General features: G+C 34.3%; 6 protein-coding genes across 6 annotated transcripts; 4 read left to right on the top strand and 2 right to left on the bottom strand.

Annotated features, from left to right (window-relative positions):
• The first annotated feature begins 217 nt into the window (after positions 1-217).
• Positions 218-1694, top strand: LOC140882031 (E3 ubiquitin-protein ligase PUB23-like). Its single transcript, XM_073287758.1, has one exon. The coding sequence runs from the start codon at positions 306-308 to the stop codon at positions 1518-1520; it is 1215 nt and encodes a 404-aa protein (XP_073143859.1). The 5' UTR covers positions 218-305; the 3' UTR covers positions 1521-1694.
• A 902-nt stretch (positions 1695-2596) lies between these two features.
• LOC140883525 (syntaxin-121-like) lies at positions 2597-3977 on the bottom strand. The gene is made up of 2 exons (XM_073290030.1): positions 3121-3977; positions 2597-3022 (listed from the first exon to the last, which is right to left on the bottom strand). Exons 1-2 carry the CDS (start codon positions 3799-3801, stop codon positions 2798-2800), a joined length of 906 nt encoding a protein of 301 aa, XP_073146131.1. The 5' UTR covers positions 3802-3977; the 3' UTR covers positions 2597-2797.
• Positions 3978-5919: 1942 nt separating this feature from the next.
• Positions 5920-14272, top strand: LOC140882088 (uncharacterized). Its single transcript, XM_073287842.1, has 12 exons — positions 5920-6056; positions 6149-6169; positions 6281-6381; positions 6828-6885; positions 11744-11787; positions 11887-11967; positions 12204-12274; positions 12514-12624; positions 12957-13039; positions 13162-13378; positions 13510-13593; positions 14104-14272. The coding sequence occupies exons 1-12, from the start codon at positions 6029-6031 to the stop codon at positions 14171-14173; spliced, it is 969 nt and encodes a 322-aa protein (XP_073143943.1). The 5' UTR covers positions 5920-6028; the 3' UTR covers positions 14174-14272.
• Positions 6901-8690, top strand: LOC140882087 (uncharacterized). Its single transcript, XM_073287841.1, has 2 exons — positions 6901-8268; positions 8574-8690. Exons 1-2 carry the CDS (start codon positions 7194-7196, stop codon positions 8606-8608), a joined length of 1110 nt encoding a protein of 369 aa, XP_073143942.1. The 5' UTR covers positions 6901-7193; the 3' UTR covers positions 8609-8690.
• Positions 14273-15388: 1116 nt separating the features above from the next.
• Positions 15389-16193, top strand: LOC140884893 (transcription repressor OFP6-like). The gene has a single exon (XM_073291778.1). It carries the CDS (start codon positions 15437-15439, stop codon positions 15968-15970), a length of 534 nt encoding a protein of 177 aa, XP_073147879.1. The 5' UTR covers positions 15389-15436; the 3' UTR covers positions 15971-16193.
• A 4963-nt stretch (positions 16194-21156) lies between these two features.
• Positions 21157-22221, bottom strand: LOC140884950 (transcription repressor OFP15-like). The gene has a single exon (XM_073291859.1). It carries the CDS (start codon positions 22162-22164, stop codon positions 21487-21489), a length of 678 nt encoding a protein of 225 aa, XP_073147960.1. The 5' UTR covers positions 22165-22221; the 3' UTR covers positions 21157-21486.
• Between the last annotated feature and the right edge of the window lie 3444 nt (positions 22222-25665).

The following is a 25665-nucleotide window of genomic DNA, read 5'->3' as shown; positions in this document are numbered from 1 at the left end:
CTTAGAAAAGTCCAAGTCCAAACCCCCCAAAACATTTTAAAATAAATACAAATAAAAATGAAAGAGTTATTATTTAGTTCCCATCCTCTCTCTCAACCACACACCAATTAAGCACACAAATTACACACAATTCCGTGTGTTGACTTTTGAAAATTTTGACTTTCCATTTCTCTCCCACATATAAAACCTATTCTCCAACACCACAATTTTCAAAAAACAAAAAGCAAATAAACCAGATCCCATATATATTCTCCCAAGTGATCCCAAACCTAAAAGTTCAGTGATTCTTGGTTATAAAGATATCGATGGCGGAAATCGAAATCCCTCCATATTTTCTATGTCCGATCACTCTAGACATGATGAAAGACCCCGTGACGATCTCCACCGGCATGACATTCGACAGGGACAGCATCGAAAAATGGATGTTTGCTCTAAAAAACAACACATGTCCGGTCACGAAACAGCTCCTCCCCGACTCCGAACTCACACCGAACATCACCCTCAGGCGCCTGATCCAATCTTGGTGCACCCTCCACGCCTCGCATGGCTTCGAAAGGCTCCCCACGCCGCGATCTCCGGTCAGCAAGTCCGAGGTTCTGAAGCTACTCAACGACGCCGAGTCTCCGCATATGCAGATGGATTGCTTACGACGACTCAACTCCATCGCTTCCCAGAATCAGACCAATAAAAGATGCATGGAAGCAGTCGGTACACCCGATTTCTTGGCGTCTTTGATCGTGAATAAAACCCTTGAAGCGTATCGTGCCGAATCGAGATTGATTTGCGAGGAGGCTGTGAGCATTCTTCACGGTCTCCATCTTTCAGAATCATGGTTGAAATCAGTCGGCAGCCAAGAATTCGTCGAATCATTGACTAATATGATGCAAATCGGGAGGTATGAATCACGGGCTTATGCCATCATGCTACTGAACTCGATTCTTGAAGTAGCCGATCCGGGTCGGATCACCATCAACTTAAGCTCCGAGTTCTTTATCCAATGCGCGCAGATTTTGAACGACGAGTTCTCGAAAAAGGCGACGAAAGCCACGCTCAAAGTGCTGATCAACGTGTGTCCGTGGGGGAGGAACAGGTTCAAAGCGGTGGAAACAGGCGTGGTTCCTTTGTTAATCGATCTTTTACTCGACTCGACGGACAAAAGGGCCAGTGAAATGATGCTGGTGGTGCTGGACATGCTGTGCCAGTGCGCGGAGGGGCGAGCCGAGCTGCTGGGTCACAGCGCTGGAATAGCGGTTGTTTCGAAGAAAATACTTCGGATCTCTCAGGTGGCGAGCGAGAGGGGTGTGAGGATCTTGCATTCGATCTCCAAGTTTTCGGCTACGGCCGGAGTTTTGCAGGAAATGTTGCAGACTGGGGTGGTGGCGAAATTGTGCTTGGTTGTTCAAGTGGATTGTGGGAGTAAGATAAAGGAGAGAGCAAGAGAAATGTTGCGATTGCATGCTAAGGCTTGGAGGAATCCTTCATGCTTACCTCATAATCTCATTTGTGCATACCCATCTTGAGATCCATATATCGATCTAGTAATTAATTTACTAGGAAACTTTTTATTTTAGCTATCTAGAGAAAAATTATACACAGCCAACCAAAATATTGGTGCCTATATATACAACATTTTCTTAAAAAGATTTAGTTAATTTGGACTTGAATTTTGAAGTTTCCGATCGAACTTATTATTATTCATGATGTTACTTCAAATGACAAATTAATAATAATAATTAAAAAAAATTATCTGCGTATATGCTACACAAGTTTATCGAACAAAGTAAAATGGAGAGTCTAAACAATAAGCAAATTCTAAGTAATTGTCATTAATATTGTAACAAGTTTTTTTTTTTTAAAAAAAAGAAGAACCAAATATATTAGTTCAAAGTGTCTGGGACTCTATAGTACAGTATTTCGGAACCAATCTGGAAAAATTTCATAATTGGTACATTCAATACAAGATGAAAACTAAAAAATTCAAGCTAAAAAGTGAGCCACCCTATTTGCATATCTCTTATAGCTTATATGATTTAATCGTAATGAAAAATACCCTTATACATATATTCGTTACATTAATTAATTAATTCGAATGAGTTTTCAATTTTCTATGCGCTCCTAATTATAACTTTAAGTACTATAATTTTTCATATTTATTTTTTGTAGTTTTGAATCTGTCATCGGCAATTTAACGTTTTCTTTTTTAGAAATGAATTTATGAACATAATTTTTATTATGAAGTCAGAAGTCGTCTCCATGCAATTAATACATCTCTTTCCCACGTCTCCTCTCTCTCTATATATATAGATATTAGATAGAACTCGGCTAGCTTTGCACGTCTGTTCCATTTCTCTTTGTAGGTAAACCACACACTTTTGTTAATTAATTAATAATGTTTAATTATCTGTATTGTTTTGACTGGGCGGCCACGGGCCAATCAACCAGCAACTTGCAGAATTATATTTATTTGTTTAATTTGTTGTTTCTAAATGGAATCATTGGTCTGCAGGTAATATATAAAAACAAAGGACGACGTTTTAATCGTGGCATAAAAATTAGCAATCGTAACAATTAATACTTTAAAGTTTGAACAGTATACTATTCCTCGAAGAAAATTCCACAAATAACGAGTTAAAATTAGATCCGACAGAAATACATGAAATTAACGATTGAATTAATCAGGCTTTTCCTGATTAAAAATCTTCGAATATATAATCCCCTATAATTTTCCAAGACTTAACAAAAACAAGCAAACACAACGAAGAAAAAGTAATTAATGATCTGTATATATAAGTTCACTTCACTTCTTCCACGGGCGAATGGATAGAACAATGATCAAGATAATGACCAGCACGAGAATAATGCCGTAACAAGCCCATTTCCTCGAACTCTTCTGATGTTTCCTAGCAACCTCGAGCTGCTGAGTCCCGCCTCTAACGAAAGAGCTAGCCCGATTCACCTGGCTCTCGATATCATCCAGCTGCTCCCCCTGGCTCTGCACCAGGACCGCCATGTCCAAGAAAACCTGATGCAGCCTATTGCGTTAGTCCAGAGGTTTATTCATAGCGCAACAGCGACCACAGGTTCCCACGTAAAAAAAAAAAAGAAAAAGAAAAAGAAAACCTGATGCAGTTCCCGCAGATTCTTCTCTATTTCCTTCACAGCATCGTGCCTCTCTTGAATCTCCATTATAGTGTCCATCACCTGCCCTCTCCCCTGCTGCTCTATCGCTTTCTGCAGAAAGCTCTCGCTCTCCCCTGTTTCTATCAACTGATCCAACACCCTCTCGTCCGGATTCTCGCCGGTGACCGTGTAGTATCTCCGCTGGACCGTTTCCCGGTACTCGGACCCGATTTTCTGTCTCAGGTCGTTGAACCGGGCCATGGTTTCCTGAAGCTTCTTCCTCAGGCCGTTGACCACGGAGGTTCGAGTTCGGTCGGAGGAGCTTCCCGGGCCGCAGCCGGGGATGCTCCGGTTGGCGGCGTTGGAGCGATCCAGTGCTTCTAATCTGACTTTGATGATCTTGGCTTTCTTGAGGGAGGCGGAGATGTTAGCCTCCATGCGTGATCGGAGATCTTTGATGGCTTTTGCGTTGTGCATGGTCTTGGTTTGCTCGTGGGATGCCTGGAGCTGTGCGTACAGAGATTCCAGGCTTTGGAGATCGTCTTTTATGGCTTCCACGTCCTCGAAAAACTTGTCGAGATTGGCTCCGCCGGAGTTTGTCATCTCGACTGAATGGGAGTTTGGGGATTGATCTTGGTCTCGGAAACGAGAGAAGGATGATCCTGAGAAAAGATCATTCATTTTTGTAGAATCTGTGTGAATGTAATAGCAATAATCGATCGAATGATGTTGATATTGATGATCAGAGAGAGATGGGGTTTAGAGTTTGATGCATGGAAGAAAAAAAAAAAAAAGTACCAAGAAATGGCCGATAGGAGTTGACCAGAGATATTTGTTTGTCATATTATGTAAAGATATTATTTTATGTAAATTGACTTATGAATGCTATTTGTTTTATAAAAAAGAGTTCTCTTATTTTTTACTCTATTCTACATTAAAATTTAATTAAAAATCAAAGACTATTATGTGTATGTAATTTGATTCGTTATTTTAATGTTAAAAATATTATAAATTCGCTCAAATTTAAGTATATACTTTCTCTGGCAATATACTAATGAATTTAATAGGATAGATGAGTGCAGGAGACCAGTAGTCCTTGGAGGCGGCCATATCCTTGCACAATCCCACCACTACTTTCTCCCAAGTCAAGTCAACGAGAGCTAAAGCTTTATACGATTTAAATTATGGACAGATAACACTTCATTTTATCTAATTAATTTAATATTATACAAAATTACCTTTATCATAATTTTTTCTTATATAATAGAATTTTGATTTACCTTAAAAAAAATCATACACACTTTTGTTTTAACTACTACTGTATTAATATTTTAGAAAGTTTGGGTCATACTTTATCGAATATAATTAAAATATAAAATAATGAAAATATTTTATTTTGATAGTAAAATTTAATATTATTTTATATTTTTATCCTAAATTTTAGAATAATATACGATTGATTATCGAAGTTTTTCAAAACGTAATATATATATATATATACAAAATATTGGATTTACAAAAAATTTATTAAAATTTAATCTAAAATGCAAACTATTTTAAAATTTAAGACTAAAATTTAAATTTCTATGTTTTTTTATACTTTTTATTTTGTAATATATTTTTTCGTGACTAAAAACATAATTTTTATAATATAAAAATATTATTTAAACTCAATTCTTATAATGTATATAAACACTAAATATTAAGATTAATTTGTGTTTATTTTGGTTTATGCTAATATACAAATATATCAACTATAAATTTATAAAAATGTTTTTAAAATAAATTTTTTGTTATTAAGTTATATATCTTTTTATAAGATATTATAATTAATTTGAAATTTTAAAATTTTAAGTTACAATAAAAAAAAATTAAGGAGATAGGTTATACTCAATAAACAAAACTAAAACATAAAAATGAACTATCATTTTTTTCGAAAAATTAAAAGAAAATATAAGTTTAGATGAAAGTAAAATTAATAATTATTTTTTGATATTTTAGTGTGTTTTTATTAACAAATTTAACTATATTATTTTGAGTAATTGATGTTATAGATAACATATTTTAAGAGTAGAAGGTTTGAAACTATGAATGAGTATGCTAAAAATAAAACCATTAATAAAAAGTTGCAATTGTAAATTTTTAGAGTAAAATAAAAAATAGAGTGCATTTAACAAAATGTGGAGTGTAAATACCACTCTCCTTAAATTATATATACATATAATATGGCTTATAAAAAACATTATTAAGAAATAAGAATCAAATGAGTGATTTGGGGACCAATTATTTCTCTTATCCTAAGTCCTAATAATAAAAATGAGATTTCACGACTCGTGAACTTTTAAGTTCACAAATCTTATTTATCTGGATAGTTTAGATATAAATTATATGCCCATCATTGTATTTGGAAAAAAAAGAAAAAAGAAAGAAAGAATGATCCAAGAAATAGAGATTCATTAATGTCACATGAGCTTCATATTAATATATGAAAAACGCACTATGAATATCGAATTATTTCAAATTTGTGAAGTTTTACCAACTATATTTTGTTTCTCATTTAATAATTTTTGACTAACATTCGAATCAAAATTAGCAATTGCTTTATTTATTTATTTTTATATAAATATAATTTTATAAATTGCATATATTAGATGGCCATGACAAACAAAAAGTATCTAGAATTAGGGAGAGGTGTACAAGAAATTATAAGCCTGAAAAATAAATATTTTGTCTTGTCGCATTTTCATGAAACACGATTTAACTATGGGTTTAAGGCTTTAAGCTGAACGCGTGCTTTCACTCAGACAACTTTCTTCTGGAATTTAGAAAAGAAAAGTGAAAATCGCCGATTACCTGTCTCTATTACTCTCTGACATTTTCACAAACACTTCTTTCTGACAAATTGGTCATGACAAGCAGCAGCATAAAGATGATAGGCAAGTGATATCGCCATTGTTGTTCTTCAATTTTTGTATTCTTTCGAGTTTTTTTAACCAAATTCCTGTTTTTCTGCTTGTTTTGATTCCAGATATAGCCGTCAATTTCACAGGTACAAATGTGCGATTTCGTTTTTCTTTTCTTTCCTTTCTCTCTCCTTTTCTATATCTGTTTAAGCAGTCTTAGTTCTTTAATAGTAACATTTATCGAATAATAAATGCAGATGGTATGTACAGAGGAGTGTATAATGGGAAGCATTATCATGTAGCTGATATTTCCGCCGTGCTCAGCAGGGCCTGGAGCGCTGGTGTCAATCGGATCATAGTATATTTTCAGCATATTATTTTATTTTACTTGAATTCATGTATGCACTTTCGTTTCTGTAATTGATTTTGTTGCTGGAGAGGTTTAAATGTCAAAAGAATCGTTAAAGTCGAGTTCTTGGGGGATAAAATTTGACATTAAACGGTTTGATTGGTTGTCGAGAGAAATTTTGAGCGAACGAAGCTCGAGAAAATGTTGGTGGTATATTCATCTACTAAATTAAAGTTGAAATTTTCATTACTTAACTTTCTTGCGGGACGTGTAGATCCGTGTTTCTGCCACATTAATGCTGATACTTTTGATTTTTTTTATATCATGCTCAAATGCATTTTCTGTTTGAGAAGTGATTCTTTAAATTTTAGAGCTGAAGTAGGAGCGCTAATGACAGTCTCGTGTTTTCGTCTTGGATTTTCTGAAAATTTATGATTCTATGATTGCTGATTCAGGTAACTGGAGGATCCCTCACGGAGTCCAAAGAAGCTCTTGCTATCGCCGAAACTGATGGTCAGCTCTTCGCATTCTACTATGTAATTTTACACTATATGAGTATTGTTAAGAATTAGTAAATGTATAGGCTAAAGGCGTGTTTGATAAAACCGTTTTCCTTTTCCTTTTATATTCTTTGGTATAAATACTAGAGTAGTTGTACATAATTGACAGTTACAATTTTAGCAGATATGGAGAAATTTTCTCTCGACTTCTTCTTCCTCCTTGCATATTTTTTCTCTCAACATGGTATCAAAGCAATCTAGGTTTTCTTCAATTTGAATCGAGCTGATATTTCGATTGGAGCATAGGTTTTCATCGAATCAATGGCTTATGCATCTGGTAATTCCACGGCTGTGCTTGACATTTCGGATCCACTCTACATTCTTCCGTCTGATGCACCAGGTATCAATTTGATATCCGAACAATTGATTGGAACTGAAAACTATGGAATTTGGAGTCGAGCAATGATAATTGCGTTACGAGCTAAGAATAAATTGGCGATTATTGATGGAAGTTGTACACGTCCTGAATTAGATGCTGCTAATCTCAAACAATGGGAGCGGTGCAATGCAATTGTGTTGTCTTGGATCATGAATGGTGTCTCGAAAGAGATTTTTTATGGTATTGTTTACTTCACGGATGCGAAGAGTGTTTGGGATGATTTGAAGGAGAGGTTTGATAAGGTGAACGGCTCTCGAATTTTTTCATTGCATCGAGAAATTGGACGACTGTCACAAGGCCAAAACACAATTTCTGTGTATTATTCAAAAATACGGCAGCTATGGGATGAGTATTCTTCACTCGTGACTTTGCCTTCTTGTTCATGTGAATCAGCAAAACAATACATGGAACATGATCAACAACTGAAACTTCTTCAATTTCTCATGGGACTGAATGACAGTTACTCACAAATTAGGAGTCATATTCTGATGATGCACCCACTTCCATCTGTTGGACAAGCCTTTGCTATTGTTACTCAGGAGGAATGTCATCGAAGCTTGTCCAGCATGGGTCCGATTTTAGCTGAAACTCCTAATGCAGCATTTTATTCATCGCAAGAGCGCAGAAGGAACACTCTGTTTTGCGAACACTGTAAATGGCCTGGTCATACAAAATCCAGATGTTACAAGTTGGTAGGATATCCACCTAATCATAAGATGTATAAAGGAAAGCCTCAAGGATGGAATACAAATGATCATAAGGCCACACATCATGAACAAGGAAAATTCGGCAAGAACATGGCTAATATGACTGTTTCTGATGTAGTTCCAGATGCAGTATCAAATCAGGAGAATGTGCCTGGAATTTCTTTTACACCAGATCAATATGCTGCTCTTTTGAAGTTGTTGGAGAAGGAATCATCAACTGACACTGTGATAGGTTCCGCAAATATGGCAGGTATCTCTCATGAACATTTATGTTCAAATTGGATAGTTGACACAGGTGCTAATGACCATATGGTTGGGAGAGATGCAAATCTATATAATGTTGTATCCTATGTTGGTTCTAATGGGGTTGTTCAATTGCCAAATGGTAACAAAACTAGTGTTACTCAACTAGGATCTGTGAATATAACCCCTGCCATTGCTTTACACAATGTCCTATATATTCCCAATTTTCGTTTCAACCTGTTGTCAGTTTCCAAATTCACCAAAGATCATCACTGTTCTGTCATTTTTCATCCCAGCTTTTGTATCTTTCAGGACCTATGCACTGGGAAGACAATGGGGATTGGTAAAGTGAAGAATGGACTTTATCACCTAGACATCTCCAGTTTTAACTTCAGCAGTGTTGATTCCTCTGTCTCTGTTAAAAATTCTTTTCCTTCCTATTGTAATACTCTAGTTTCTGACTTGCATGTAGCCACTTCTGATATATCAAATGAATTTCTTTGGCATAAACGCCTTGGTCATATGTCTTTATCTCGCATGAAATTGCTACCATTCTTATCACATGATTTTACAATGCATCATTGTCATATATGTCCTCAATCCAAACAAACTAGATCGAGTTTTCCAAAGATTGCATCTTCTGTATCCACTCATGCTTTCCAATTAATTCACATGGATATTTGGGGCCCTTTTCAATCTGCTACTTATAATGGAGAGAAATTTTTTCTTACCATTGTGGATGATTATACCCGTGCTACTTGGGTTTACTTGATACATTCAAAAATAGATACTTTTTCAATGATTAAAGGCTTCGTGGCTCTCATCACCAATCAGTTTTCTGCTTCTATTCAAACACTTCGAACCGATAATGGTGCTGAATTTTTCAGCACTGAGTGTACCTACCTCCTTGGGCATTATCCATCATAGTTCTTGTGTTTATACACCTCAACAAAATGGGGTTGTTGAGCGGAAGCATCGACATATATTGGAAATGGCTCGTTCTTTGAAGTTTCAAGCTTCTTTGCCAAACAAATTTTGGGGAGATTGTGTACTTACGGCTGTCTATTTGATTAACCGTTTACCAACTCCTTTACTATCGAATAAAACACCTTATGAAATGTTATTTCATCGTTTTCCCTCTTATTCTCACCTTCGAACATTTGGGTGTCTTTGTTATGCATCTTCCCTTCCACGCGGTGATAAATTTGCTCCTAGAGCTACTCGATGTGTATTTCTTGGTTATCCAACTTCACAAAAAGGATATAAAGTTCTTGATCTTAGTTCCCACAAATTCTTTGTTTCTCGAGACGTTTCTTTTCATGAATCCATATTTCCATTTTCTGATGTTCCACCACCTTTACCTGTTTTTTCTTCTCCAGTCCCTATCTTAGAACACACTCCAGATCCACCTTTAGTGTCTCCTTCTCCTTCATCTACTGCACCAGATTCTTCTTTACATATTCGACGCTCTTCTCGGCTGTCTAGACCTCCTATCTGGTCCCATGATTATACTTGTCCTACCATCAATCATTCCAGCTCTACACCATATCCTATCACAAATTATGTTTCTTATTCTAAATTGTCTTCTTCTTATCACGCTTTTCTTTCTTCCATATCTCATGTTAAGGAACCTAGGAGTTATCATGAGGCAATGAGTGATCCTCGTTGGCAATCAGCAATGGATGCAGAAATTGCGGCCTTGGAAGCTAATCGAACATGGGAAATTGTGTCTTTGCCACCTGGTAAATCTGCTATTGGGAATAAATGGGTGTACAAAGTTAAATATAATCCAGATGGCAGTGTACATCGCTTCAAAGCACGGCTTGTTGCCAAGGGATACACTCAACTTCCTGGCATTGATTACCATGATACTTTCTCTCCAGTGGCAAAAATAGGAACTGTTAGATGCTTGTTAAGTGTTGCTGCTGTTCTCAATTGGCCATTGTATCAAATGGATGTCACTAATGCTTTCTTGCAAGGTGATCTTGACGAGGAAATCTACATGACCATTCCTCAGGGACTTGGTAATCAGGGGGAGTTTCCAGTTACCAAAGTGTGTAGATTACTCAAATCCCTTTATGGTCTTAAACAAGCCTCGCGACAGTGGAATTTGAAATTTGCTTCACTTATGAAAGGTGCTGGTTTCAGTCAGTCCAAGCACGATCATTCACTATTTGTTAAGCAAGAAGGTACATCTATCACCTTGTTGTTAGTATATGTAGATGATATTGTGATTTCGGGGAATCATGAAGCATCTATTTTGGCCCTTAAAAAGTATTTGCATGCTAAACTTCATATCAAGGATTTAGGGGAGTTGAAATATTTTTTGGGCATCGAAGTAGCTCGCTCTAAAAAGGGTATATGCTTGAATCAAAGAAAGTATACTTTGGAATTGATATCAGATATGGGCTTATCTGGAGCGAAGGTTATCAATACACCTATGGAGCAAAATTTGAAGCTAACCACCAAAGAATATGATAATTCCATTAAGAATGATAATTCTGATGACAAAGTGTTAGAAAATCCAAGGGAATTTAGAAGATTGGTGGGACGACTTCTGTACTTAACAATCACAAGGCCAGATATATGCTTTGTTGTGCAATCTTTGAGTCAATTCATGAGTGAACCGAAGGCATCACATATGGAGGCAGCAATCAGACTTTTGAAGTATTTGAAGAGTGCACCAGGACTTGGAATTTTCTTGTCTTCTCAGAGTTCATTTGTGTTGAAAGCTTACTGTGATTCAGACTGGGCGACATGCCCGATGAGTAGGAAATCAGTGACTGGTTATTGTATAAAGCTGGGAGAATCTTTGATATCCTGGAAAACAAAGAAGCAGCCCACGATATCTAGATCGTCTGCGGAAGCTGAATATAGATCAATGGCTGTAACAACGTGTGAAATTGTATGGATTGTAGGGATATTGACAGACATGGGATTGAAGGTTGATCTGCCAACAACACTCTACTGTGATAATAAGGCCGCAATGCAGATAGCAGCAAATCCATTATATCACGAGCGGACAAAACACATAGAGATAGACTGTCATTTAATAAGAGAGAAGATCCAGGAGAATCTTATCAAGACAGCTTATATACCAACAAAGGAGCAAACAGCAGATTTGTTTACAAAGGCTTTGGGAAGTCATCAACATCATTATTTATTGTCCAAGCTTGGCATGTTAGACATACATCAAGCTTGAGGGGGAGTGTTAAGAATTAGTAAATGTATAGGCTAAAGGCGTGTTTGATAAAACCGTTTTCCTTTTCCTTTTATATTCTTTGGTATAAATACTAGAGTAGTTGTACATAATTGACAGTTACAATTTTAGCAGATATGGAGAAATTTTCTCTCGACTTCTTCTTCCTCCTTGCATATTTTTTCTCTCAACAAGTATGATGCTGCTGCTTTTTGCTATTGTCAACTAGTTTGCCTCTTCATTGTACAATGATTGCTTATATTGTGAATGCTTGTCATGTCAGCAAGACTTTTCTGCACGGTTGGTGTGCATCCAACAAGATGTAATGTGAGATTCTATATCCGCTTTTATGTGTCAATAGAAACCACCCTAAGATCTTAGCTTCCTCGGATTAATTTAATTTTTGGTTCCTGTGCTGCCAATTAGGAATTTGACGACAGCGGTGATGCAGAGAAGCATTTTGAGGCTCTTTTGTCTTTGGCAAAAGAAGGAGTTGAGAAAGGCAAAGTATGTTTATGCGAGCATAGTGAATATATTTTCTTTCCGATCTTACATAAAACAAATTATGCCATTAATTAAATTACTGGTTTGAGGTATGCTGGTAGCCTATGCTCTTATTGGCCATTGCAACTGGTGCCAAATTATTTGATCGGACTATGAGTTGTTCCTATTTTTTAAATCATGCCATGATTAATGAAGAAGTTGTTGGTAATTTCTTTGCTGTCAACTTAATTTCAAGCAAGGTGGTGGCAATTGGAGAATGTGGATTGGATTATGATAGGCTTCACTTTTGCCCGCCTGAAATTCAAAAGAAGTATGTGCCTGCTCAAACAACTTGCTCATCTTTTATTATTTTTCTCCTAATGTTATTATTTTCCTTCCTCTGATCTTGCATTTGGAGGTCTGAGTTCAAAGAAATGGTAGTGAACCTCTGAGAGTTATTATGTGTGCGTGTGTGTGATATAATCCTTTTGTTTCTTGAATCTCTGTTTTGATACATATCATGCTTTTTCTTGTTGCAAATATGTCTGTTTTTAATATAGTAAAATTCAGGTACTTTGAGAAGCAATTTCAATTATCATATGCCACAAAGTTGCCAATGTTTCTCCATATGCGAGCGGCTGCTGAGGATTTCTGTGGCATTCTTAAGCAAAACAAACATAGGTAAGATTTTAAACTGACTGCAACGGGTTAGTAGCCATTTCTGCAGCTAATAATACAGTAAATGCAAATAATGATGCCTCCGTGTTATGGTAATCAATTATTGGATATTTTTTTGGTGTACTTATTGAAAACTTTGAATAAATTGTCCTATTTAGAAAACCTTATCCGGTATCTTTTGGTGTCAGTATGTCCATCAAAGTTCTAATGTTCTTCATGTTGCTAAAATAGAAACTGTTAAGTGTCAAGTAGTTGCTGCATTTCAATTTTCAGTGCCATGTCCAGATCGGTAGTTCATCTGTTTTTCCCTTTTCTAAAAAAAAATTGTCCGGCAGGTTCTTCTCTGGGGTCGCTCATTCTTTTACTGGCAGTGCAGAAGATCGTGATCGACTTCTTTCATTTGACAATCTATTTCTAGGTGAATTCCATTCTTATCCTGCTTCTCGTTGGATTTTGATATATCCGTTCTCTGCATCTTTTATGTATTGTATTGATTTTCTTAAGAATTATTTTTATCGGATTTGATTCTTTCTTTTGAAGGTGTAAACGGATGCTCTTTGAAGACTGCTGAGAATCTCAACGTTGTGAAGGGGATTCCTCTTGAAAGAATGATGATCGAAACGGATTCTCCTTACTGTGAAATCAAGAATACACACGCGGGGATTAATTTTGTGAAATCTTTATGGCCTTCAAAGAAAAAGGAAAAGTATGATCCAGAGTGTGTTGTCAAAGGTCGAAATGAACCATGTTTAGTACGGTGAGAGGAAAGACAATGAAATATCTATGCATTTGATCTTATTCTGATCCCTTTTGTATAAGCCTCAGTTTTCCCCTCAACAGTCTCTATTGTAATCGCACCATGTCAAATAATACAGTTAACGTTTCCAGGCAGGTACTCGAGGTGGTTGCTGGTGTTAAAGGCGTTTCAGACATTGATCAAGTGAGCAAAACCTTGTACCACAACACTTGCAGGTCGCATTCTTTCTCGTTTGCCTCTGTAACGAATATAATAAATTGCTAAACTCTTTTCATGATAGTATTGTTTGATCATAACGATGCAGCTGCTTTGTTCCGCAAGCATTATGTACATGTGACACACGACTGCAAGAATTTAAATGAGTGCTGCAGTCTTCAGCAGCTATAAATTTTAATAATATCATTCTAAAATTGTTAACAAATGCTAAGCCATGGGTCCTATTCCTCCTCGGAGCAAACACTGGAACAAATGGTTAAGTCGCATCAAAGAAACGACACTTAAGCGGTAGGCGTTGTCTATACGACATAGAGTGTTTTTCGTCCAGTATAACGTGGTTAAAATCTTGGCCTTTGATTTCTTTAAACATAGGGTGGGGATGGGATGGCTTTCTGCATTCTGATAGTTGTTTTCTTTGGTCACAGAAGCAACTTGTGCTCTCTCAGCGTAATATTATGGTTGAATTATGACACACTAATTTTGTTTGAAACGGGTTGGTTGATGTGCAGGGTGTTTTTCCCCCAAGACTTGGACTCAGTAGCCGATGCGCTTCTCGCTAGCGGCCCAATTATTGATTAAAGCCCAAACAAATTGGACCGCATTTCAAGAATTGTAACCCTAACGGACATATATTTGCATTTATTTAAGATTTAAATGCGATTTCATCATTAATCACTCGATGCTTTGTTTTTTTCTATGTATAATTTATAATTAATAAATACATATAATAGCTAAAATTGAGAATGCGTTTGAACAGAAAAGTTATTTAATCCAAAAATGTATGTATGTGTGTGTATATATAAATATATATATATATTGTAAAAAATTATTGTTTTGATGCAGAAGTACGTTTAAAAAGTTACTTAAACAAACACTTTTCAAAGAGTTCAAATTTGTCTTTTAGGCTTCCACTTCCATTTTGTTTAAAAAATTTAAGAAAACATTTTTCACTAAATATGAAAAAAATTATTTGTGTTTGATTAAAAAATATTTAAATCAATTCAGATCAATACGCCTTAAATAATAGCCTTTTCGGATTCATACTTTTTTGTGTCCCAATAAGTATCATGAGTAATCTATATCTATATCGTATAAATATTAGGACGGAAAACTTGAAGTTTATTTTGAATAATAACTCTCGCACAGTGTATTATTTATTTAAAAAAAATACTTGAGATAAAACTAAATATTTGACCGAGATAATTTTGCTAACTATACAAATTTCATGTTATTATTAAGATACTACTCGGCGCGGGTGACATGACATTGATTCAATTATCATAAAAATTTAGTATGATGCATTATTATATGGGTAATGCTACATGTACACGTAGGGTTACTATTTGGGTTACACAATACACTTGAAATTACATGATTATCCCTCCACTTTATTTGAAAAAAATCTTTCAAAAATGCATATAAGATAATTATGTAATTTCAAGTATATTGTGTTACCCAACATATAATCCTTCATGTACATGTAACATTACCTTTATTATATTATCCAAATATATTAATTTATCATTCTTATATTATATATCATACATCATCTCCATACGAGACAAACAATGCCTAGTTTTTTAAAAGGGTATACATGTCTAGAAAAGCTTTTAATCTTTCATATATTATTATACCTATGTGACACAAAATGAACAAAAAATTTGCGTTCAAAATGATGATAATCAATAAAGCATGCTACAAATAGGCCCTAATGAGGTCCCACACATGTAGAATTTTTATATTATATATACACACATATATCTCAATTCACTTCATATTCACTCCCAACAAAATCAACCCTCTTTTCTTGTCTTCCACCTTCCAAATCCCATTCCATCCGCCATGTCCAAACTCAAGAAAGACTACATTCTCAATTCAGTCGCCGTAGATTTAGGGTGCATCAGCACCTGCCGGAAGCCCAAAATCTCCTCCATACTCGGCCCAAACCCAAAAACCCACCGACCACGGGCCTCCTCCTGCTCCGCCGCCTCCCCCAGCTCCTGGAGCACCACCACTACCTCCTCCGTCTTCAACACCCCAAGATCAGTACTCCACTCCGACAGTACCTACTCAGAAATCAAGAGCCTGAAGGCCGTCCTGCAGGGATTCGGCAGGATCGGCGGCGAGAGCGTGGCGGTGGAGAAAGATTCCGACGACCCGTACCTGGACTTCCGCCACTCCATGCTGCAGATGATCCTGGAGAAGCAGATTTACGCCAAAGATGACCTGAAAGAGCTTCTCCACTGCTTCTTGCAGCTGAATTCTCCGTACTATCATGGGATCATCGTCAGAGCTTTCACGGAGATCTGGAACGGAGTTTACTCCATCAGGCCCAACGCCGCCTCTTCTTCTTCTCCGAACTTTCATGGCACGTGACGCACCACCTGAGTTTCTATAAAGATTATTAATAAATATTAATGAAAGATTAATTCTCATGCATGCATGCATGAACATATCGGCTGAAGTGAATTATATATTTAGAATTTAGAATTATTGCAGACTATATATATATATTATCTGTAACAGGGTTTCCATGTATATTGCTATGTATCAGTTTCTCGTTCGTTACGAGCTAATATTAATATAATATCATTATCAGTTTCTGGAATATGAAAATTTAATTCAGGGTTGCAAGCTTATTCAAATTCAAAAGAAAAGGGAAAAAAAGGTGATGTTAAATTGCACAGATGGTTACACGTTAAACTTGAAATTATATAAAATATTTTTATTGTATTTTGGACGTTAAACTTGAAATTATATAAAATATTTTTATTGTATTTTGGAAAGAGTTTTTTCAAATAAAGTGGAAGGATAATTTTGTAATTTTGTATGTAATGTGTAATTCATAATTCAATGTATACATGTAGCATTTTTTTTAAAAAAATATAAGGTACGTGGTGGTAGCTTTACATTTTAATGCAATTTAATGAGGCAATTAATATTGATACGACTAGTTGTATGTCAAATTAATTGTAATCCTTCTCTTACCCGTGATATCTTTGATTGTTCTTGGTAATTTAATTTTAATAATGCATGAATTTAATGTGAACTCCATTTGACAAGTTCACAGTCATAAGTCAGCGGTCAAATTAAATAGGAAATTAGAGTGATATATACTTTTTTTTTTTTTTTAAAAAGCGTTATATATAATTTTAATTTGTTTTGTACTTGGTTAATTAACCGCATAAAATTCCAATGTTTTAAACCAAATAACATGATAATAATTATTTCAAAGAAAAAATTGAGGTAGCTTAGCTAGTTTTTGTTTGTGTATATGTACATATATCTTATAAGAAAACTTGCACGTAAAGTATCTCCTAAATTAATTCGATGTAGGATAGGACGAAGTAATATGTATATAATATATTAAAGTGGTAATAATTTCATCCATTGAATTAAATTCCGTATTTCACTGTCCAAAGCTGAGTTATAAAATGGAACTTATTAATGAAATCACTGTATACAATCAATTCGCACGATATTTTTTGGGTTTTGAGAGTGAAGTACTACTCAGTCTGATCTGCAGAATGAACTATTTCTTTTCTCATGAAATTATCACTAATTTAATGACAAGCCACTTTTATTTTATTACCCACACCTACACATCAAATCGCCACAATCAATCCCAGCACCATTAATTCGGGAATATAAATATATATAAATATATATATATATATATATATATATATATATATATTATTCCTTTATAATTAAAAAATTATACTTCAGCTAGCTAGAAATTTTTTTTAACACTGATGTATTTTGGTGATAAATATCACATACACATACATATATACATATATACACATAGATTTAGCAATATATATAGGAAGTTATGATGGGGTAATTAATAAATGTATTCGAAGGGGTGATGTCGAAAATATTTAGGTAACGAATACTTCAAAAATAATCATAAAACTTTTTTCTTACGAAATTTTGTAAACACTTATTATTTTTTTTTATAGATATTTACAAACCCTACTTTATTTAATTGCTATGACAAAATTGAGCTGAGCCTAGTATATGCAATATTAATTTAAGGGCAGATTATATTTTGCTTCCTGTCGGCTCGCAATGATGCTTCTGTCCAACGAACACTAATTAAATGCTTGGCAGGGTTTAATCTTCATCACTCGATCAGCTTCTTGTATTTTGCGCTATATATCCAAAAAATAAACTAAACTAAATGTCCTATTCTTGAATTTAATTTCATCAATAAGTATAATGTTACACGTATAAATTAATGAGAACATTATAGAAATTGGTCTATTTTGTGTGGTAGAACAATTCTTAATTGTGCTCAATAATATTACTAAACTTTTCAAGAAGTGAAGTTCATATACGAGTACAAAATGTGGCCAAATTAGGTACTATTATAAAAACAAACCCGATTTCCATTTTATTATCATTATCATATCAAAAAGCATCATGAAATTTGGTTGAGGTGAAGACACAAAAGACCGAACCCATGTGAACATTTTTGAGAGTATTCTCTCAGTGGGAGACATCTTTTAATATGTAACCAAAGAAAACACCCAACTGATTGTATACCAGAATTATCAGGCATTGTATCATGGGACCAATTTTTGTTATAAAGGATCAATAATTTCACACATAAAAACAATATTTTTTGCAGAAAAAAGGATAATATTCATTGTGTATGTATTATAATATTTATAAACCTAATGTCACTTTTTAACTAGATCTCCTTATTACCAAAACTAGCTAGATGATCTTGTCTTAAAAAGCGCCAATTACATGATCTTGTTTTTCTATGATACATATATTATGTCCCTTCATATATATGCCCGAAACCAATGCATACCACAAGTAATTAAACCCACCAATATTATATCTATCGCCATTTATAGCATCAAATTTAATTTAAGCCACTTTTCAACTGATTTGGCATGTCATATAATATATCCCCTACCAAAAGCATGTCTTTAAGTAAATCACATTGTACTTGGTGTCAAACAAACTTTCATGAACCTTGATCTATTTTAATTCATAATTGGCAGCGCATTCATATATAAAGTACTTATTCACGATTGATTAACTCACTCGATCGATACATATAACATAATCATGAAATATCACGTGATTTCTTAATGATAGATTGTGTGGTTTGTCTAGTGTCACTTTATGTAAATGATGGTACTTATCACATCTCTTTTTATCGAAAATTAGATTAGGGGAAATCTCATCTTGTTGGATAAAACTTGGACACAAATAGAGATTATTGAAAATCAAAAGAATAAATATTAGTAAAAGAGAAGGCCAATCATGGGACCGAAGCCATCTTTTTTTTCCTCCCAATGACTTGAAATGTTTTGATTTAAAGCATCAAAATTTGAGGCCTCCGTTGAGTTGTAAAATCTTTAGATCTGTCAACTCTTGTCAAACACCAAACCAACACCAAAAATCATTTATTTTATCACTACTCTCTTAGATACGGGAACAAGTGATCCCCATTGATCCAAACTTTTCCACCAACAAAAGGACTCATCATTGAAAAATCTTCCAAAATTTTGTGTGTGTGTGTGTGTGTGTGTGTGTGTTATATATACATATATAATATATAGTAACAACCCTATTTTATACACTATTTACACTAACTAAACATGAAATTAATTTGTTCATTCAAATACTCGATGTTTTTCTAGTTAATATTCTTGAGAGGACATTAATTGGGTTGAAGTAGTTCAAAAGTAGAAAAACAATCATTAATTAAGGAAAGGAAAGGGTGGTATAACTTTATGATAGATCACACTTTATTGTTGTCTCTCATTGGTAATGCTTTCAACTCAAAATTATTTAATCTTTCGTTGTCACCATTAACAAATGTATGTGCAACAGTGGTAGTACGTGAATCGACCTTTGTGATTTATTCAAAAAAATTATTATTTTTGTGCCCCATTAATTTATTGAAAAGATGTGGACTGAAATCAAAGTACATATGGGCAATTCATGATTAAAGTTTAAAATCAACGGACTTTGGAGAAAATGACATCCACACACTTTATCGTAAGTTTTGCTAAAAGATTAATTAATATATAATATGTTGGGATATTTCGAATTCAAGTATTAAAATTTTAGAATTGGCTCGTGTTTTATCTTTCAACATGGTTTTTTAGTCATCTCCAATCAAGATGTAGGAACTAGGCCTTTATTATGTTACCAAAAACTATATTCATTTCAAAATATTTTAAATCATATAACAACTCAAACAATATTAATATCTCTGCAATACACACACGTTTTTGTTTCTCCGAAGAATTTTCCCTCCAAAAATTTCTATCAACTTGCAACTCATCTTAATCAAACATATGCGGCATTTAGTCTAATCAATTATTCGTGATATGGAATGTGTGGGTATTTAGGAATATATTATTTCTTAAATATATTTCTCTAGCTTGTGTTTTGTGTTTTAAAGCTACATTTACATGTTATTAATAAGAAGTTTTTAAAAATTATTATACACGTAACATCACTCCTCCAAATTACACTCCATTATACATTTGCGAAACATCAGTTTTGCAAAAATAAATAAATAAATCGATCAAATCATTTTTTCAATATTTTCCGGTTATTAAAACACCCATGATGCAACTGGGCCTTGGCCCATTATTAAATGCTAGCAATGACACCCAAACAAAAGAGATTTCATCTTGGGAAATGATATTTTCATTTAATTTTCCATACTAAAAATAAACCAGGCAACACAAAGAAAAGTATCGCGTTACTCAAATATTTATATAATCACTCAAGTCAATCGGAATTGTAGCTGAGCCCAGTCTAATATACACTGCATTGAAATTTGTGAATTCTTTACGTGTGATTAAGATATCTAAATAATTGTACACACATTTTATGTCTTTCAAAAAATCCACGCCTAAATCTGTGAGCGTTTATAACTCAAAAAACACATAATCGCTCTGTTTTATAGATTACAAACACTATCTTAAATTTCAATTTTGAATTTCATTCATGGAAAGCAATAGCTTTTGTAGCAACTATACGTGGGAATCAGCAACAAAATACTTTGATTAAAAATCTTATCAAGATATGTTCAAAAAAAAAAAAAAAAAATCTTATCAAGATATATCCCAAATTTACAAAATATCATAATAGAATATATTTCAGATTGAAAATAAAATGTCACAAGAATAAGGACCACAGGTATTGATTTCATTTATAGCAACATTCTTCCGTGTCCATCTATCATATTTCATTTTCTTGTTTTTTCCTCCAACTCTTAGCTCAGGGACTCGAGAATCTTACAAGCCTTCCAAGATAGAAATAATTAATAAAGATAAGATATAATTGTCATTTTGTATATATCCTTCCAAAAATATTCCCCTCTTTTCTATATCCAAATGACGGCTAATTATATAATTCTTTTATATAGCTCATCCATCCTTCCTCAAAATCATAACAATATTCATGGTAAAAACAAACATTTATCATTAAGTCAAAACATATAAATCACTCACAAAGACACAATTTTATTTTCAAAATTGCACCACGTACGTATATACAAGTCAATGAGTAAGATTGTTAAACCATGCAAATTCAACGCGCAACAACAATCACTCCAACAAATTCAGAGCGAGTTATATATATAAATTTATATAAAGCAACAATAAATATTAATAACATAATAAATTTCTGGCAACCGTCGAATTTTGGCTGTACTAAATTAAAAGAAAGTAAAATTTTCAACTGTCATGAGATTTCATCATATATGCCGACAAGTAGCTAGGTTCCTTCCTCTAATCTAATGGAGGGTCAACAAAATAAACTGCCACTAATTACTTTTCTAAAACTAATAAATATTTAAAAGTATATTTATAATATTTTTTTTGGCCTCGCTAATTGCTATTATTATATTAATCTAATGACGTTTCTTCATTTGACAAACATGGGCTGGGTGAAGAACAAGTGGAAGAAGGAACCGACACGTGAGAAGTGAAAGAACAGTGAGGTGTAGAAGAAGAAGAAGAAACTTTAGCAAGATGCAGCAGCAAATCCACGAAAGCTCCCACGATATACCCGTGATTACTCCTGCAATTTACTTTCAAATAGTAAGCCAAAAGCTCCTCCAACCAATCCCAATCGTCTTTCAAACCATGGGCTTCCACCATTTCCTCCATTGAAGCCCTGAAGTCTGCGAAGGGGTCCCTGGAATCCATGGCCAAGATTTTGATGTTTTTGGTACGTGGGGTACTTTTGCCTTTGGCTGCTGCTTCTTCCAGGATGGAGCTGGTCTCCCCTGGTTCGAAGAAGAGCCTGTTGGATTTCAAGCCTTGAATCACCGCTGTGGCTGCGGATTCTTCGTTAATAATGTCGTTTGGATTGGAAAGATTCTCCGAGTTGAAAGAGGCGACGGCGCTGAGAAATGAATCTGGTGGGGTGGAGTCATGGTTGGTAATCTTGTACGTGCTTTCGTTGGAGTACTTTGAACGAAAGGAGAGGGTTCTGGGGTTGTTTACACAGGTTGGCCACAGCCAAGGGGCGGCGTTTTCTGTGGATTTGAGCGGAAATGGCAGCTTCATTTTCTTGGTCATATGGGGTTTTGTTTTTCTACCAAGTTTTATGACAGCCAGGGGAAGGAAATTAATGTGGTTGGGAGTATTTGTTTCAGTTTTATTGGTACGATGCATTAATAGCTTGGACGGGGTTGGTTCTCTACCCTCTAGCGGCAGATTTTAACACGATAAATGTTATTTCGCATACATTATCTCGCATTTTCAAATTTTTAGGACAATCATTCTTGGAAACACATACAGACTAGGAAGTGAATTCTCAAAATTTGATAATCACAAGGACTTTATAGATCTTAAATTTAATTACATTTTGGAATGTAAAATAAATATCATTCAAATATTTTACATTAGGTTCCAGACAATGCATTTTGATTGATATGTATATATATGATCATCGATCGCCACCAAAGAAACATATGATTTCCATATAAATTCGATCATAAAACATACGATCGTACACAAAAATTAATCAACTCTTTTGAAATCTAGCTAGAGTAGAGATATGCGTGTGGTTCGATGTTTAGCATTTATTTTAAAGCTTAGCAAGGAAAAGAAAGAGTTGGTGTTCAAGTTTTACAGTAGAGTACTTGATCCATTGTCTGGAGAAACAGAGCAGATCACATTGCATGATTTCGTGTCGTGTCAACTAAGTTATTTATTTATTTATTATTGTAACAAAAATAAAATAAAATTGGCCTCATTCCCTTTTAATGTCTACACTAATTTTACTTCAACTTCAAAATTAAATGAGACTGATTACATTTTGCGGAATTGGCGGCTTTGAATACATATATACATTTAGTTGCTCTGGACGCCAAATTACATCCATTTATTGATTCCGTATTCAATGCATCTACTTTCTTCATTTTTACTCTTACCTGAATTTTTGTAATTTTGTTTGAGGCCAGCAATATCATAATAAAATCAATCATATTCCCAACACGAAATTGAATTCATATCTAGTGATACATTTTTTTCGTTGGTACAAGAACTCTTTATCACTTATTATCACTATAAATATGAATTAGAGCGACTAATTTTACATAAGAACTAGTTTTATGCTTGTTCTTTCTCGGGTGGTGACTCGTTTTGATAAGTGATAATTACTCAACAATTTCTCTTTCACATGTAAATAATATTCAGCCATCAATTTAAAGGACCTAACTTGTATACGCTTTCGTATACTTAGGTACCATTTGTTTTGAATGAAATAATAAATAATAATATAATGTGATAAAAAAATAAATAAAAAAATGATAATTGATATAGTATTTGATTTGATTGATAGATTATAATTTGTTTGATTTGATTGATTAAATTTTATATAAAATGATCATTTCGTCCTTTTAATAAACTAATAAAATGTGAATAATATTATATATATAAAGTAATATAGTAATTTAAATTCAATGATTTAATTAATGTAAAAATAATAATTAATGATTCGATTGATGTAATGATGGATAAATAATATAACAAGAACGTAAGACTGGATGAGATAAATTATGCATAGATTAATAATACAGGTAACCAAACGATGTCTAAGTATTTATTGATAATTATATAATTTTATTTCTCTTGGGGAAACCATGTGAAAATTATTGATTATTCACCTAAAGTGTCTGACCAGACAAATACTGGTAGAAATAGAATGAAGGAACTTGTTGAGGAATTTGAAGACATTATTAAAATCTGTGCGCAGTAGGCACCCCACCCCTCACATTGACCTAACAGTGGTCCAATTTAATTAATTATATCACTTTTTCATGAATTATTTTGTTCAGCTGCACTCATTTATATAACCTTAATTTAAACTCCACAGTTAGCAAAACAGAATCCAAAGTCAGAAAAAAAAAAAACAAATAATTAATGCTATTAAAAAAATCCCATTTGTTCATCAATTATACTTTTTGTAAGGATCATAAAATTGTGGATGTTGGTTGGGAGGGTCCATTGTGCCCCTAGACTAGATAGACATACAAATATAATGTTGTCTTGGCTACACTGTCTTAATAGCAAAGGGGCCAAGTAACCACGTTACTTTGGACATTTCTGTAATTTGTCCTTTTCATTGCATCCCCAAGATAGTGAACAATTCCTAATTTGTCTCAAAAAATATTGCACTCACAATACATATATATCATGCGAATGATCAAAACCACAGAAACGGGGAGCCTGTTAAATACTACAAAGATCAAGATTTTATAGAGGTGTTTTTACAAACTTCTGCTCTATCTATCAGAGATTCATAGTAACATTCGGTTAAGAACCCGAACGAGACCATAAAGGGTTCTCAGAACATCTAAATGGCGAAGAGGTGCTCAATACAAGTCGCGGATATGAAATCAGAGGACATGTACAAATCGCAATATCTTAATCAACAGGTTAGTCTTTGAGAACTTGCCTGGATGGATGGCTCGTGCTACCGGTCCGGACCAAGCATTTACAACACAAATATCACAGGGACAATGTAGTATGCCTCATGAACTGGCTTCCTAGCCAAGCTACTGTGGTTAAAGCCACGATCACTACCAAAAGTATAATTGAGGAATACGAAAACTAGATGAGATGCGATGAAGGGTAGGGAACTCTAGTCACCCCACTTGGCCATCTCTGCCAATATCTATGCATTTGTTAAATCAACTTAAACCTGTGTCCTCTTTTACATTGGCAGATTTCGAAGGAGTGAAAAATATAGTAGTAAATAAAACTTCAATTGAATAATCCAATTGAACTTTTTAATTCACTACAGTGAAGAGAAATACATATTTCTCAATTCCGTCACCTTATTACACACTAATCCAACAAAGTATCTAAAAATATCTACCGAACTCCTAAAGTATCTCGGACAAAGAGCAAAACTAGATGAAATTTAAAAAGGAGGAAAAAGCACAAACCGCAATCCAAGTGCATTTTTCCAGATAGACACAAGCTGTACAATTACAGGGTAATAGGAATGCTCAAAACGAACAAATAAAAAAAGGCTGCTTAATTGAAAGTATAAAACTGCTCCTAAAAGCTCAACAACTATGCCCCAATAGCCTACTACAATGATCTTTTAATTGCAAAAGATTCAGTCTTTCGGTAAATTCCGTTGCACCCACCATATTCCACAAAGTGATAGCAGATAGCATTTAACAGCAGTCCAACAGATTCAGGTTTCACAAACATTAGCACATTTTCTAGAGTTGTTGTGCACAGGAAGAGAGATCCAAGAAAGAGTTTAGATTGCAAATACATAGGTCACAGAGAATCAACTATCAAATACAACTCCAAAAATATAAATACAGTACAACATCAAGCAATAAATGGAAGGACCAAGCTTAAACCAACAAGCTTACTACAAACATAGTGCAACCCCACACACTTTTTGAAAACAGTAAGTGAGGTCAATATCCACCCTTAACCAAGAGCCATAACACCTTAGCTGTTTGATGCATGATAGAAAACAACAAGAAGAAACTAACTCAAAAGTCACTATATCCAATGGAAAAAGTTGATATTCAATTAATGCAAAGCATG

The sequence above is a fragment of the Henckelia pumila genome, chromosome 2 (assembly GCF_033568475.1).
Source record: "Henckelia pumila isolate YLH828 chromosome 2, ASM3356847v2, whole genome shotgun sequence".
In the NCBI taxonomy this organism is placed as follows: domain Eukaryota; kingdom Viridiplantae; phylum Streptophyta; class Magnoliopsida; order Lamiales; family Gesneriaceae; genus Henckelia; species Henckelia pumila.
This window is presented reverse-complemented; position numbering and strand designations above follow the sequence as displayed.